This window comes from Lepidochelys kempii, chromosome 10 (genome assembly GCF_965140265.1).
Source record: "Lepidochelys kempii isolate rLepKem1 chromosome 10, rLepKem1.hap2, whole genome shotgun sequence".
In the NCBI taxonomy this organism is placed as follows: domain Eukaryota; kingdom Metazoa; phylum Chordata; order Testudines; family Cheloniidae; genus Lepidochelys; species Lepidochelys kempii.
In genome coordinates this window covers 6404992-6419220 of record NC_133265.1, presented here as the reverse complement: position 1 = coordinate 6419220, position 14229 = coordinate 6404992, and the positions used below count along the sequence as shown (strand labels likewise).

Below are 14229 nucleotides of genomic sequence, written 5' to 3'. Positions count from 1 at the left end.
TAATAATAATTATATAATGATACTTTTATTTATGTGAACCTATTCATCCCAGGATATCAAAGTGTAACCCACCCACCTGCTGGGTGTGGTGGTCTGTCCTATCTAGTGGCACCGACATCACTTAGAGAGAGAGATAAAGTGAGCCTGCTCCACAGCCTTAGCTAACAAGCAGTTGGTTTTTAGCTCACATGTGAGAGGCTCATGCAATACGCTCCAGAGGTCCCCAATTTGATCCCGACTGCTGATGACTGCAGTCCGTCAGTGTTACAAAAGCACTTGATAAATACCAAGCTTTCCCTTCCTTTGAGGCATTGCCAACTCTCACAATTTTATTCAGGCTCTGATGGTCCTGGTGGTGTGATTTGTAAAAGCCCCAGTTTCTGGAGTCATGGGTGGAGGGAAGCCTGAAAATGTCGACCTCAAGGGCTCAAAAGCCAGAAGGCAAATAAAAATAATCCAAATGTATTTTTTAAAATCACATCTTTATCAGGACTTGACTCAGGGGGTTTTGAATGCTTGGGGTTGGCACTACTGATTCCACCGGTTTTATAAATTAACTGAGATAAGGGGAGTTAACAGACTTGTGAAGGTCATGGAGCCAATGCTGGCCCTTAAGTAGTTCACAAGTCACTCCTAAATCAATATAACACATTACATTGGCAGAAAACGTTGTATTGTATAGAATGGTAACACTCAAAGATACATGCACCTCTCAAGTCTAGTGTTAAGAAAGAGTCTCTCTCCTACAATCTTGATGACTGTTTGCCAGGATCATAGCATGAAACGTTAGAGGTAAAGGATTAGGTAAAACTCTTTTAATTTCACAAGACGTTCGATCAACTGATTCTCATTTCCAATCAGGTGTTAATTACAACTCTGAGCGTCTGAATGTTTAGGGCAAGCAGCGCCCGTGCAAATACGACAAGCGCCATATCATTTTTGTTAAGGGGGTGAAATACTTGAAGCTCCTGTTGGAGGAACCCTGCAGAGTTATTATGCCATCAGGACTTGCAGAACCGCAACAACAAAAAAATACAGTATTTAGAATCCATTAAGCACAGGGGACCCAAATGACAGCAATCTCAGAAAATCCACGGTCAGCAGGACCTCAGGAAAAGCTTTAGTGAAAGTGCTACTTATATGTCTATCCCCAAATCTGGCTTCAAAAAAAAAAAAGGAGGATTTAATAATTATGATACCTTGTGAGTCCAGCTTATTTCTGTTGTTCTAGCCAAGAATATAGATTTCACTCTTTCCTACTGCCTTATGTCATCTTCTTCCTGATAAGAGCTTAGGTACAATGGTGAAAGGTTTTATACAGAACCTTAAGATAGATGAGCCCCTTGGACCAAATCTTGCTTACTTTACTCATGCAAATAGTTCCACTGAATCAATAGGATTACCCATGCTTTAGGCAACCAGGATTTGGTTGCTTGATTCTGCACAACTGGGCTGGAAATAGAGAGAAATCCTGATCCCATCCGATTTTCTGTACTTCTTGGCTGTTTGTCCTGCTAGAAATACCATGATGATTAGCAGTATTTCACCACTTCCTTTCCCCACCGTGGCTGTTTCAAGGAAGGAAAGACAACACAAGAGTTCTACCAACTTTTTGTGAAGCTCAAGGAAGTTTGCCCGGCTTCAAGGTGAAGATTTGGGTAAATTCTTACCTCCAAACCAGTTCACTCATCCAGCCACTACAACAGATAAATAAAATGACCTCTGCTGAGCCTTACTACTGATTAATAGAAATTCTAGTGGTACGAAAAGTCTTTGCTCTTAAAAGAATCATGATCATCTGCACATCGAAATGAGACAACTCCTCATTTCAAAGAGAAGCTTATTTGAGAATCTACTGTGAGCTATTAAAAAGGTAAAGCTCTGGTACACCATTTAAAAATAAATATTTATGTCCCTTCTTTTAAAAAAGCTTCATTTTTATTGTTCAAATTATAAGGAGAAAGGTTATTCCTTTTCTGGATGATTCCTGGGTTATATTAAGTCAACACTTTAAGGCAGTGTAGTGACAAGTACTACCCACACTGCAAGACAAAGAATAATCCCAAAGGAAAGTATCTTCCCTCATAGTCTCTGGGGAATTCAAAAGTTTCTGAAGTGCAGCAACTGTACAAGGCTTGTCCATTCCAACACTGGCCCAGGATGGATGACATGGTGGAACAGGTCTCAGCCAAAGCCAAGATCAATGTTCCTATTTATAGTAGTGCATGGACAGTTTAGCTTAAGCAGTAGCAGTGCCTCTAGAGGTTCCCCAGTTCAATCCCTAGTATGTCACCAAAGATGGCAACCGTGACTCCTGTACAAAGGAATAAGGGGTACTCAGACTTCCCCCCTAGACTCCTCCATGGGCTACTAGGCCAGGTGTACAAGAGGAAGCAGATTTTGCAGGCACACTTAATCCCCATATGGACCAGGATGGCAGGCAACAGTCAGAGCCCTGTCATAGACCAGCACTGAATTGCTATCCTCTTCATGCAATGGGAAAGAGGAGAAGAATTGTGACTCAGACGGGGAGCTGCGCCTGGAGTGGGGCAAGGTATCTGCCATCACTTGCTTATGCTGTGCTTAAGACAAAGAATCCTTGGGAGTCTAATGAAAAAGGATTTTAAAAGAAATTATCTGATTTTTTTTAATTCAATGGTTAAAAACATGGATTATTTATTTAAAATACCCCTGGATTGTTTTAAGGCACAATGCTTATTGCATGTCCTGACCTCCTTCTGGGTGACTGGTGTATTCCTACATCCTGCTCATGGCAAGGCTAGATTCCAGTACAGCATAGCCTCCAGCGGGCTGGGAGCACAGAACTGCAGAAGTTGATGAATATGAACATGGAACTTTCTTCAGTATGAAATGAATGTGAGCAGAGCCTTTGGACAATTAACATGACCAGAAAACTAACAAAGGAATATTCAAAAGTATGGTTTGAGAGCGGGGTGTTTTACATTATAGAAAGAGATCAGATGTTAAGAAGAGACAAAACATTCACTTCAGACTGAATTAAGCCATGGGGACCTTTTTGTTCAAAGCTTTTCACGTTTCACTATATATATATATAGGGAAATTGGGATTTAGAAACTTATTTTATAACCAGGTGAAATCTGAATTCAGAGTGAAAGACACTAAACTTTATTTCAGTCTTCCATGATTTATGTCTTTTTTCCCAAAAATTATAGAAAGCAGAGATGAAAGAGATCTGTTATGCCATCTTGTCTATCCACAGTCAGTATTGTATTGTTCCTTTCAATTAGTTCTCCATTGATTTGATCAGTCTAGTTAGAATCATTTCAAGTAATTGGGGTTTCCATCATTTCCCTGCTGTCACTGATAGGAAATTTGCCCAACATTCAAGATAAAATTTCTTTTGTTTTGTTTCTTTCCCATTAATTCTTTTTACATTCTTCTAGATCACCGTACTTATTTTAATATTCAAGATATCTTTAATTATCTCAGGACAATTTACCTGAATCTCAGCTTTAAATTCTTCCTTAATTTCAGTCTTATTTTAGCCACATCTGCAAGTGCTTCCATGGGTTGGATAACTGGAACAATTAGTATGAAGTAAGAGCTCATATAATGGCTAGGATTCTGCTCTGTGACAGTAACACAGGCCCAGAGAATTCCGTGCGACTGAGCAAATGCAAGTGGAGCTGCATTTGGACAATTGTTTTGATAATGTGCGTGCGGTTATTTTTAATTCTCTCCATGTAGCTTAAAAAAGTAGAAATTTGTACAATCACTGTATATCCTGAGCCAATCCATTTATTTCAACATAAATCTTTCACGCTTGCTACTCGAGAGAATGTATCTTGCAATCATAAAAATTAATGAACCAAAAATACAGATCTGTAAATTAAATTAATGCAGTAAAAAGAGGCAATTGGTGCTGTCACAAAATACAACTCATATAAAAGTCTTGATACTCAAGATCAACACCTACATACCACTGGAGGCTATCCAAGACATTCCAAGTTGGTACCTAAATGTAATACAAAGTGGCACGGGACTTGCGCTTTGGCTCTCAGAACAATTACCAAATGATCTCAGCCAATGGTACTTTATTGATGGGAACTAGCATCATCGTGAAGTTTGTGCATATTCCAATCCATGCTCTTAAGATTTTGTTGATTCACTGCAAATGGCAAGCCGCATCCCCAGATGATCATAGAGACAATGAAGGTCTGTGTCTGCATTCATTTCAGATTTTTCGCTTCCTTTCAGGATGCAAATGAAATCTGTGCCATGTCACAATGCTCCTGATGAGAGTTTGGATTGTTTTCTGCTTCCATGGGAATGAGCAAAGAGAAATTGGAATCCTTTGCAGATCATTACGGTCTGCAAACTGATTTTGCCTGATTTTCAACCCACTCTGGGGTGGGTGGGTGGGAGAGAGAGAGATGGGAAGAGAGAATAGAAAAGGGGAGAAATAAATAGTCCAATAAAAACAGGCTTAAAAATGGAAGGAAGATGGGTGGAGAAGAACAAAAATCTAATGAAAAAAAGTATGCATATATCCCCAACTTACAGCCTAGCTTTTGAGGAGCTCTCTTCTCCCTAATTCATAATGCAGGCCACACTTTAGTTCGGGAGCGGGGGGAATCAAAACTCCTGAATCGTCCTGGAATCTCCCTGGGTTTAAATGATAGAAGTACGTGAAATCGAATTACTCTAGTTTTGCAAATCCAAACTAGAGCATTTGAGGTCTGCAAAATAAATTCCATGGGACTTGGCCATCTTTACTCTATGTATCCATACTGTACACTGATTCAAAGATTGACATATTCCAAAAGGGACCGTTATGATCATCTAATCTGACCTCCTACATACTAAAGGCTGTAGAATTTGACCTAGTAATTCCTGCATTGACCTAGTAATTCCTGCATCAAGCTTCCAGCAAATTTAGGCTGGAAATGAGAAGGTTGCTGATCATCAGGGGAGTGAGGTTCTGGAACAGCGCCCCCCACAGGAGAAGAGGGGGAAACAACCTAACTAACTTTAAAATGAAACTTGAAAAGTGATTGAACAGGACTGTATCCTGGGTTTGCCTGCAACAGCAGGGGACTGGATGAGATAACCCAGGAGATCCCTCCAGTCCTACATTCCTTACACACACACACACACACTCCTTATATTCTTCTAAGTATTTATCTGGCTGCTGGTTGTAGGAAACATGCATTCAGCAGATTAGATTATTGGTCATCAAAACACCTATAGTGTCCCAAACCAATTTTGGTACATGGGTGAAAACATTCCCTCCTGACCACTACAATGACCAACTTAAGCTCTTTAGAATGAGATGCGGTTAGCCCGGCTGCATCTCACCATCGACAATTATATATGTCAGACGTCATGAAACTGGGATGGGCAACACAGTGGTTCGAACACTCATGGGCTGGCTGCACCAATGCTTCCATTATTGTTATCACCCATGGAGCAACATCTGTGCTACAGAGGGAAAAGTCTCGTGTAGACACCAGGCTGAGTCATTCTAATTTTTTTTATGCAGTTAGTCTCTCTTTGGGCCAAGAGCTATGAGAAACTTTTCCATTTAGTAGATGGATTAACATGCCAGTGTCATTCCAGAAACTCTGCTATGACCTTCCCAATGGAGATGTCAGGCCTAGGAATTGTACATGCTATGCTAACCAATTTAATGTGCCATGAAGAAGTTTTAAATGTATTTTTGAAGTCTGCCCTATTTTCCTTATTACAGAAAATAGCTAAACAATAGATAATTAGCATGCAGAATAGACAGGTTTCAATTTATACGTCTCAAAGGAGAAGAACCAACAAATGTCAATTACACCGCAGCACTATGTATGTAAGCATATATTTATTTTTCCTCTAGCTTTGATTTCCCTTTCTCTCTCTTTGTAAGGATATCATCTCCATAACGTGGAACAACTGACAGCAGTGGAAAATGAAGTAAGGATGAGCTGGTTAATTTAATATTTCTCCCCCCCCCCCACATCTCCTCCAAAAGATCAAGTTAACAGACAAAACTGAAATTGTAGATCAAAAGGTCTGTTTGTTTCTGGCAGTTGGCAATGTAGTGACTACAGTAAGATATTTTACAAAGTAAACGGTGAGGTATAAATAATGAATCAGAGACTGGAATGAAGTAAGTAGATTTATCTCCTTTCTCAGCACAAATAGTACAGGATGTTCAACGTGCGCAACAATAGCATAGTTGGAAAACTCTGGAAACACTTAGTACTTAGCACTTATATTCAAAAGGTAATATGGAAAGGTGAGGTAATCAACCCCCATGTAATCCACGTTAACCTGGTGTGGGTCTCTGTCCCCTTCTAATGTCTGGGCCATGTAAGGGGATTATGTGTACTACCCATTAGTGAATGGGCTTGGTCTTTTATCTGACAAAACAGAGGTTCATTCTTTTAGATTCACAGGACCTGGGTTCAATCCCTGCTAATGTCCCAAGAAGATAGTCATTTCACTTACAAGATCCTGAGGAAGGGACTAAACATTATACCAGGTTTTTTTAAACAGATGGTGTCACTGAGATATAGATTGAGCAACACATCTGAGGCTACACAAGGAATCAGTGGCAGAGCTGGGATTCAAATTCAGTATCTTTTGGCTCCTAATTCTGTGAGACCACACAGCACTGTGTGGGGCCACTTGCCACTACTTTGGATAGACACACCCTGGGAATTTCATGGTCTTACACTGCTTAGCATTCAACAGCTTCCTCCCACAATCCCTGCTGGGGGAGATGTACATGAAGATCCTCAACCCAGAAACAGACACAAACACAGATGAGCTGAATGAATGTTAAACTCTCCAGAGTTAAAACAAAACACCTGAAAGTTTGGCTGCCTGTCCAGACTTCCCAAGTCTGCACGCTTGGCTGGAAATCTCATAAGAACAGGCTCTCTTGAAATTTCCACAGAGGCCAAACTTTTTTTTAGGAAAATCTCTTATTACAAACCCTTCCAATCCCGGCACCGACCAGAACCACAAAGAGCAAATCGGGACAGAATTAAACATGGGAGGGTGTTGGGGCCCCCAGGAAGGGATGGAGCTACTTTGCCTCAAAAGGGCCCAGTCTCGGTTTCATTTTCACACTGAGGGTTGGGTCATTTTTTAGCCCAGTTAAAGCTCAGATACTGTGACTACTGCAGCGTGTTACGGGGATGCCCCTCACAAATGGAGCTGGTTGGGAAAAAAAAATATGAGGGAAAATTGTGAAAATTTTGTCAAAAAATTGACAAATTGTCATTGAGAAAAATTAAAATTGGGAACGTTTGGACCAGCCCTGCCCTCCAGCCCTCCACCATTCTGCCAAATGCCCCTGAGTTCTGGTCAACTTCTTCCGAAGTTCTGGTTCAGTCGGAAAAAGTCTACTGCAGGTACAGAGCAAAAGTAAAAAAGCTTGAGACACCCCTGCACCAGAGGAGACACTCTGTGCCTCATTGTCTTCTTCTCTGTGGCTCCAGTTCAGGAACATACAGGATTCGGGAGTGAGGGAAAGAGGAAGCAGGGACCAAAGAGGCAGAGAAAGGTATGTCTGGCCAGCTGTTGTCCCTGGCCAGACATCGCTTTAGGAGTTGCTTTCAGAACTATAAGCCTCTGGCCCCCTGGACCCCACAATTAGAAGCCACAATACAACCCTCAGTAGGTATGTAGCTAACAAGCCATCTCTTATTTAAGGACTTTCATTCTGAGATATCAGAGAAGTGCATCTATGTCTCAGTTACAGAGCAAACCACGGGAATAAGTGGTTGCTATGGACAGCTAGGAAGTGCCCTAGGTTCTCGCTTCTTTAATCATAATTTAATTAAAAAATCTCTTTAGAGCCCCATTGAAGAAACAAGCACACGGTAAGGTGCACATGGGCATGTTACCTGATATTCAGATCTCTGGAAAGTTTCTTGTCAACAGTCAAGACATAGTTCAAAAAGCATCTCTCCGTGGGAAGCATTCAGCTAAACAAAATAAGGCAAAGGCACAGGGGAGAAGAGACAGAGGCTGGGACTGCATTTGCAACTAAAACCTATAAAATTAACTTGTAAAATGCCAATACAATTCAATGTGACTATCAATTGAATGTCAGTGTTAAAATCTTTCTGCCTCTCACCCCTGCCCACTCCATTAATTCCACTGCCAAGAGTTAAATATAGGGATTGTCCGTGTTCAGTGATAAAGTCCCAGTCATGACCTGTTTCACCCCCAGACACAAATCTGGATATTTTCTCAAATTTTAATATACTAAATATTTTTAAAAGGTGTGCACACGGTCTCAATGCCTCCTCTTCTCATATCCCCTCTCCATCAGGTTCTGGTTGCCATCCACCGTGGAATTGACTCTAATTGGGTAGTTGATCACACCCGCTTGATTATATTATTTAATATTTGAATTGTAGTATTGGCTAGATGCTATTAGGGACTGGAGCCCCATTGTGCTAGGTACTGTACGTGTATAATGAAAACACAGTCCCTGCCCCAAGGAACTTACACTACGTGGTCCTTATGCAAGTACCTCCCATTGACATCAGTGGAACTAATCATGTGAGTCATGGGTTTGCAGGATCAAGCTGTGTGGTGGGGCAGCTGCCCCACACAGGAAGAAGAAGGGTTAAAGCAGCCTTGGGGAGACTGCGCAGAATCCAGCCAATTAGAAGAGGGCTTATTGAGACAGCCAATAGGGAGAAGACTTAGTGGAGCAGCCAATTAGGGCCAGGCTGGCCCATATAAGAAGGGCTGCTGAGCAGAACAGAGGGAGGAGGACTGAGTGAGACAGCACCTTGGACAGAGCAGTGCTGGGCAGGGTCAGGGGAGCAAGAGGGATCTGCAGCCTCAGGGCTGCCAGACTGAGACCCTGGTGCAAGGGCGGAGAAGGTGCTAGGGCTGCGGGGAAGTGGCCCAAGTAAACAGACGGCGGAGTAGGAGCAGGAGGTGGCTGCTGGCTACAGGGTCCCTGGGCCGGGACCCAGAGTAGTGGGCGGGCCCGGGTCCCCCCCTCTTTGCCCCCCCACTTGCCATTGAGGCAAGTGGCTAGACCAGAGACTGCAGTTTGCCACTGAGGCGAGTGGCTGGACTGAGGACTGTCGGGTCCCCCAGAAGTGGGGAGAGAACTGAGTGGGGCGCAGCTGGAGGGCTGTGCCCAGAAGATGAGGATGCCATCTGGGGAGCCACGTGGGTCCTAGAGGTGGAGGCGAGAGTGATGACGGGCGAGACACCACTAGACGAGGGCGCTCTGGTGAAATGAGAGCTAATTCACAGGACAGCCAGTAGGAGGCACCGTGGTGGTGAGTCCCACCCTGTTACAAGCTGAAAGACTAAGTTCCTCAGGTGTGAGATCTTTTCCTTATTCTTTGGTCTATAAAGCACCATTCACACTTGGTGCTTTATCAAAAATAAATAGTTTGGCTAAGTGACAACTAAGGATGTGGGAACTGTCCACAAACATCTGAAGGTTATGACCACCAAAGGAGAGGAGTTACTTAAGTGTGGTTCAGGAGCATAGGAACTGCTAGACTGGATCAGACCCATGTCTATATAGTCCATTACCCTGTGGCAAACAGTAGCCAGCACCAGATGCCTCAAAATAGGCAGAAGTGGGATAATCTGCCCCCCCCCCAATTCTCATCCTAATCCCTAATAATTAGAGATTGGTTTAAACATAAAGCAGGCACTTTAAAATCCCTTCCAAAACTCTTCTTTTGCACAAACTACTATTTCTCTGGATATTCTTGTTATCCATAAAGGAGTCCAAATCTCTTTGAATCTTACTAAATTCTTGGCCCCAATGACCATCCTGTGGCAGTGAGTTCCACAGGAGCAATGAGATGGAAGCAAACAAAAATAATTAGGATGAATACCTGGAAGAGATTCCTGACACAGAGATATATTAGGCTGAGGAACAGTCTCCCAAAGGAACTGGCAGTAACCCACTGATACTAGTCTGGACAACAACATTAGAAAGTATTCTGAAGTAAGCATTTCTGCCATGGCTCGGGTTTGCAATCTACATGCCCCGTAGGGAACTGATCTCTTCCCATCTCTAACGTCTACACTGCACGGGCATGATTTCATCAAGCCCAGAAGGCTATGCAGAATATGGCTTTGCACCATCAGCTTCCAAAGCTTTCCTGCGAGATAGCAATAACAGCAGTGCCAGAGGTACAGCAAATTGAGTTACCTGACTAGCTGGAGAGCCGTTGGTTGCACTCTCTTGATATGCATCCAAACACTTCATCAAATCATTATTACATTTCCAGACAGTCACCCTCTGACTGTTTCCACCTTCCTCAGCCCCTTTTGTAGTCGGATATGGTCAGCCTATCCCCTCAGGAGACCTCTTCCAGCATATCCACCCAAACAAGCTCAGGTCAGAGCTGCCCCCTTCCCCCCGACCTCTCCCTGTTGCCTTCCATGCACCGGAAAGCTAATAATCTCCATGATTATACAGAATGGGCTCTGCAATCCCTTTATGAGCAGCATTGTTCTATACCTCCCCCTCCCTCACACCCACACACATGGAAAAATTAGTGATGGAAAAAACAGTGTTTGCTACCACTGTCTTTCTGGCCAAAATAATCATGTTCTAGGCTAGGTGACTGCACACAGCATTACAAGACAATCAATCCTATTGATTAAGATTAAGGACAACTGTCAGTGCAAAAAAAGCAGCAGGAATTGCTAATCTAATTTGAAGCAGGCTATAAAACATTACCACCTTCTTCGTTACTTTTGAGCACGTTGAAGGCTTCCTGTCTCTTTCGCCAACCTGTTTTGTACAATTGAATTGGATAACAACTCTCCGTCAAAAAATGAAATACAAAAGATTTTTTTTCCCTTCAGACTCAGAAGATGCCTCTTCAAGAGGCGAGAGCAAAAGACGAAGAGACAGAGAGTGCGCTAACCAGCTGTTGATTAAATAAGTAATTCACAATAAAACTACTAAATGTCTCTCCAGATTAACAATAGGATGATCAGTGCTTCTGGACATAACAATCTGAGCCGTAGCCGGTGTAAATCCATGTGGCTCCATCAACTTAATTTGCACCAGCTGCAGAGGTGGCCCTTGGTCTTCATTTTATTTGTTTCCTAAAGGAAACAGAAGATTAACAACTGGTTTTATGGCAGAGTCTGAATTGAGGTCAGTCAGACAATCAGCTTCTGAGTTAGGGAATCAAACAAACAAAAAATCTTGACATCATGGAAGAGAATATTTTCATGTTCACCTCTTCATCTTTTCCATTAGGAATCCTCTATTCCTAGTGGGTCTTCCCTCACATCAGTGACAACATGAATGTTCTGTTTCAAAGATCAGAATCCTGGGTTTGTCCCCACTGGACCGCTGGGCTCTCACGTGTGGGTGTATATGGAGAGATATTAGGCTACTGCAGTTACTCAGGGTTTCTTTCTCAGAGGGGCATTCAGGAGCAGACTTGCAGAAGATAGGATGCCCTCAGCATTCTGCTGTTAGAATGGGGAGTGTTCAAATGGCATGGCGTGCAATTTCATTTGTGAGAGCTCTAGTGAACCTTGCTCCTGCAGCCACTATATTTACTTATTTAGTCTCACTGAACCTTTAAGGCAAAGCAGCCCCACTGAAGTTTGAAAAGCCAGTGTTTTTCTGAAACCCCTGGGAGAACTTTGGGAGTGTATCAGGGAAATGGGTAAGCAGCTTTTCAAGGGACGACTTATTTATGGTACAAGATTTATGCTTCAGTTTAGACTCAAAGACACAGGTGACAGAAAACAGAGGTAATCCCATACATTATATACATCAAATCTGCAGCTATTTAGGAACTTCACATTATCAGTCACTCTGATGTGCACCAAGGCCACTCAGAATTTCCCAGGGACAAAGGAGGAGAACTTTAATCCTCTTTCTTGCCACAAACTTCTTTCTCCCCATTTGCCCTCTAAGCCTGCTCCACAGGTTAAGACTGAATGGACAGTGTCAAAATAGTTTCAGCCTCAAGTGGAGCTTTTGTAAAAGAAAGAGGTAGGAAGGCGTGTGGCACACTATGACAGAACCTTGTATGAATAATTTTTTATTTTTTGTTTCCTTGTTTAGGATTTAACCCTTTCTCTGCTCCATATGAAATGAAGAAGGAAGCAGGGCCCCAGAACTTGCAGGGTTCCTGATATCCCTGAGCATTTGCTGCAGGCAATGAGACTCCTAAACCCTCTTTCTTCCCCTCCCCCCATCGCAACAATACAAGGAAAGCTGGGGGAGCGGAACCTCAAAGATCTAGCTTCCCTAGCCTGCTTCCCTAGCTTCCCTTCCCACCCACTCTCATGGGTAACGTTGTTCAGTCACATCTTGATAATCAATGGCCTTTTGCGATAGGCCTGGGTACCTGATTTGATGTCAATACTCTCAGCCAGACGCTGGGATCCAAAAGACTTCAAGGCTGCTTTACCCATAAAAGGGGCTCAAAATGGCCTTAGTGCAAATAGGACTTAGATCCTTTCTGTTCATGCCAAGCTCCTGTCTGCAGGAGGAGGTCAGTGTCTGATCATCTTTGTTGATGATTCTCCTTACCGCGGGTATGCATGATGAACAGCTAAAGGTGAACTGTCAGGCCAGATGGTTTTCTTGGAGTGGACAGAAACCTCCCAGCAGGAAAGCAGTCAGCTGCTTGTTTTCTGTTACTTACCATTTCTCAGATTTGGCAAACGACCGCGGCAGAAGCTCTGTTGATTCCCCATCCCCTTGTTTTTCCTTTTTCTTATTTCCCAGAGATGTGGATTTAGGGAAGGGAGGGCTAAGGAAATACAAGGGCGGGGAAGAGAAGCAACGCACAGTACAAGGTTTGCTGGGATCTAGCCACACACAGCGACCTTTTAACAATAAACGAATGCCCTCGTGGAGCTGAGGAAACTGAAACAGAATCAGATCAGCATACATGTCAACTGCTATATCTTCGGTCCAGTGATTACAGAACAGGAATCAACAGATAAATAAAGTCCAAGGCAGGGGGAAGTTTAATACTAGATGACATCTACAAACAGGAGCCCACTGCCTCTCTGTGCGGAAGCAGCTGAGTCAACTGAAATGGGGATTATGCTGCTGGAAAGATTTAAAAAAAAAAAAAAAGAAGCCCAGACTAATGGTCTACAACAGAGTGTATAGCATGGTGCCAGATAGCATCCAAACAGACAGCATGTCAGCGCTACCCCAGGCAGCAGGTAACAGTAAACAAATCGGAGGTAAAATTGATTGCAGGCAAAATTAGCAAATCAATAGCTGATTTGATTCTGAAGAGGCTGGAGAGCTTGGAAGAACCATCTGGAGGTGGGTTCTGCAGCTGGTTTGGACGGCGGCACTGCTGGTTAGCTGTACGCATTTCAATGCTAGGTACCATAAGCGGCCAGTTCTCTGTTGAATAAAATGTATCCCAGTTGGTCCCCCCCTCCCAGATCTCTTACTAAAACATGTCTCTTGAAAGCCAGAAACCTGGTCTAAGGCAATCAGGTGCTGTTAGACGCTTCTACTTCCCCCAGTAAGCAAAGAACCCTCATGAATTGTCAGGTGGGCAGAGTGTTTGAACAGGAGGCGAAAGGAAGAATTTCTCTGTCTCTGCTGGACTTCACCTCATTCTCTGGAACCTACTAAACCATCCCAACCACAGGTGGGTTTGTTCATTCCTGGCTTATAAGGCTACTTATAATGAGGACAGTGAGAGAAGGAGTGACCACAGTGGGACTAACACTATTTTCCCCCTCCAGATCCAAGGATGACATAGCCCCTGCCACCTCAGCAGCCCTCCAAACTTCTCCCGGCACAGAAAGCAGATCTGAGTTCCCCTTTATTTGCTTCTGGTTGGTATTTCTATGAAAGGATACACATTTAGCCCCATATATGCGAGCAGAGGGTCCCAACAAGTTGCATCAGCTCACAACTTACCTCCTTTCTGGGGTTTGGCTTTATGCACCGAAGGAACTAAGAGCAGACCATAAAATCCAGCCTGCTTCAATGCTCCAGGCTTTGGTGTCCCCAGGGTTCCTCCGAGGGAAGTGCTCAGCCCATACTCTAGATCCTCTCTCTAAAATAACAATCCTACTTCCTTTACATCCAGGTGGGGTAATGAGCCACCTTCAACAAAGAATCAGCAAAACACATGGAATATTTTTTCCAGCAGGATCAGTACCTGCTTGCAGTGGGCTGAGATTTCAACAAATCAGAGCAAGCACTGCCACTGGTCACGATTTTATCACGCATCTGGCCAC

At 43.3% G+C, this 14229-nt stretch overlaps 1 protein-coding gene across 2 annotated transcripts in view; it reads right to left on the bottom strand.

Annotated features, from left to right (window-relative positions):
* The window catches only part of CACNA1H (calcium voltage-gated channel subunit alpha1 H), a 478577-nt gene that overhangs the window by 397588 nt on the left and 66760 nt on the right, over window positions 1–14229 (bottom strand). The window contains exon 1 of one of the 2 annotated variants that reach the window (XM_073361777.1): window positions 12657–12679. The exons of the other annotated variant lie outside the window; for it this stretch is intronic. Within the exon in view, the coding sequence (XP_073217878.1) occupies window positions 12657–12659 (3 nt within the window). The 5' untranslated portion in view covers window positions 12660–12679. Of the gene's footprint in view, window positions 1–12656; window positions 12680–14229 lie in introns of those variants that run through there. 2 annotated transcript variants of the gene reach the window in all.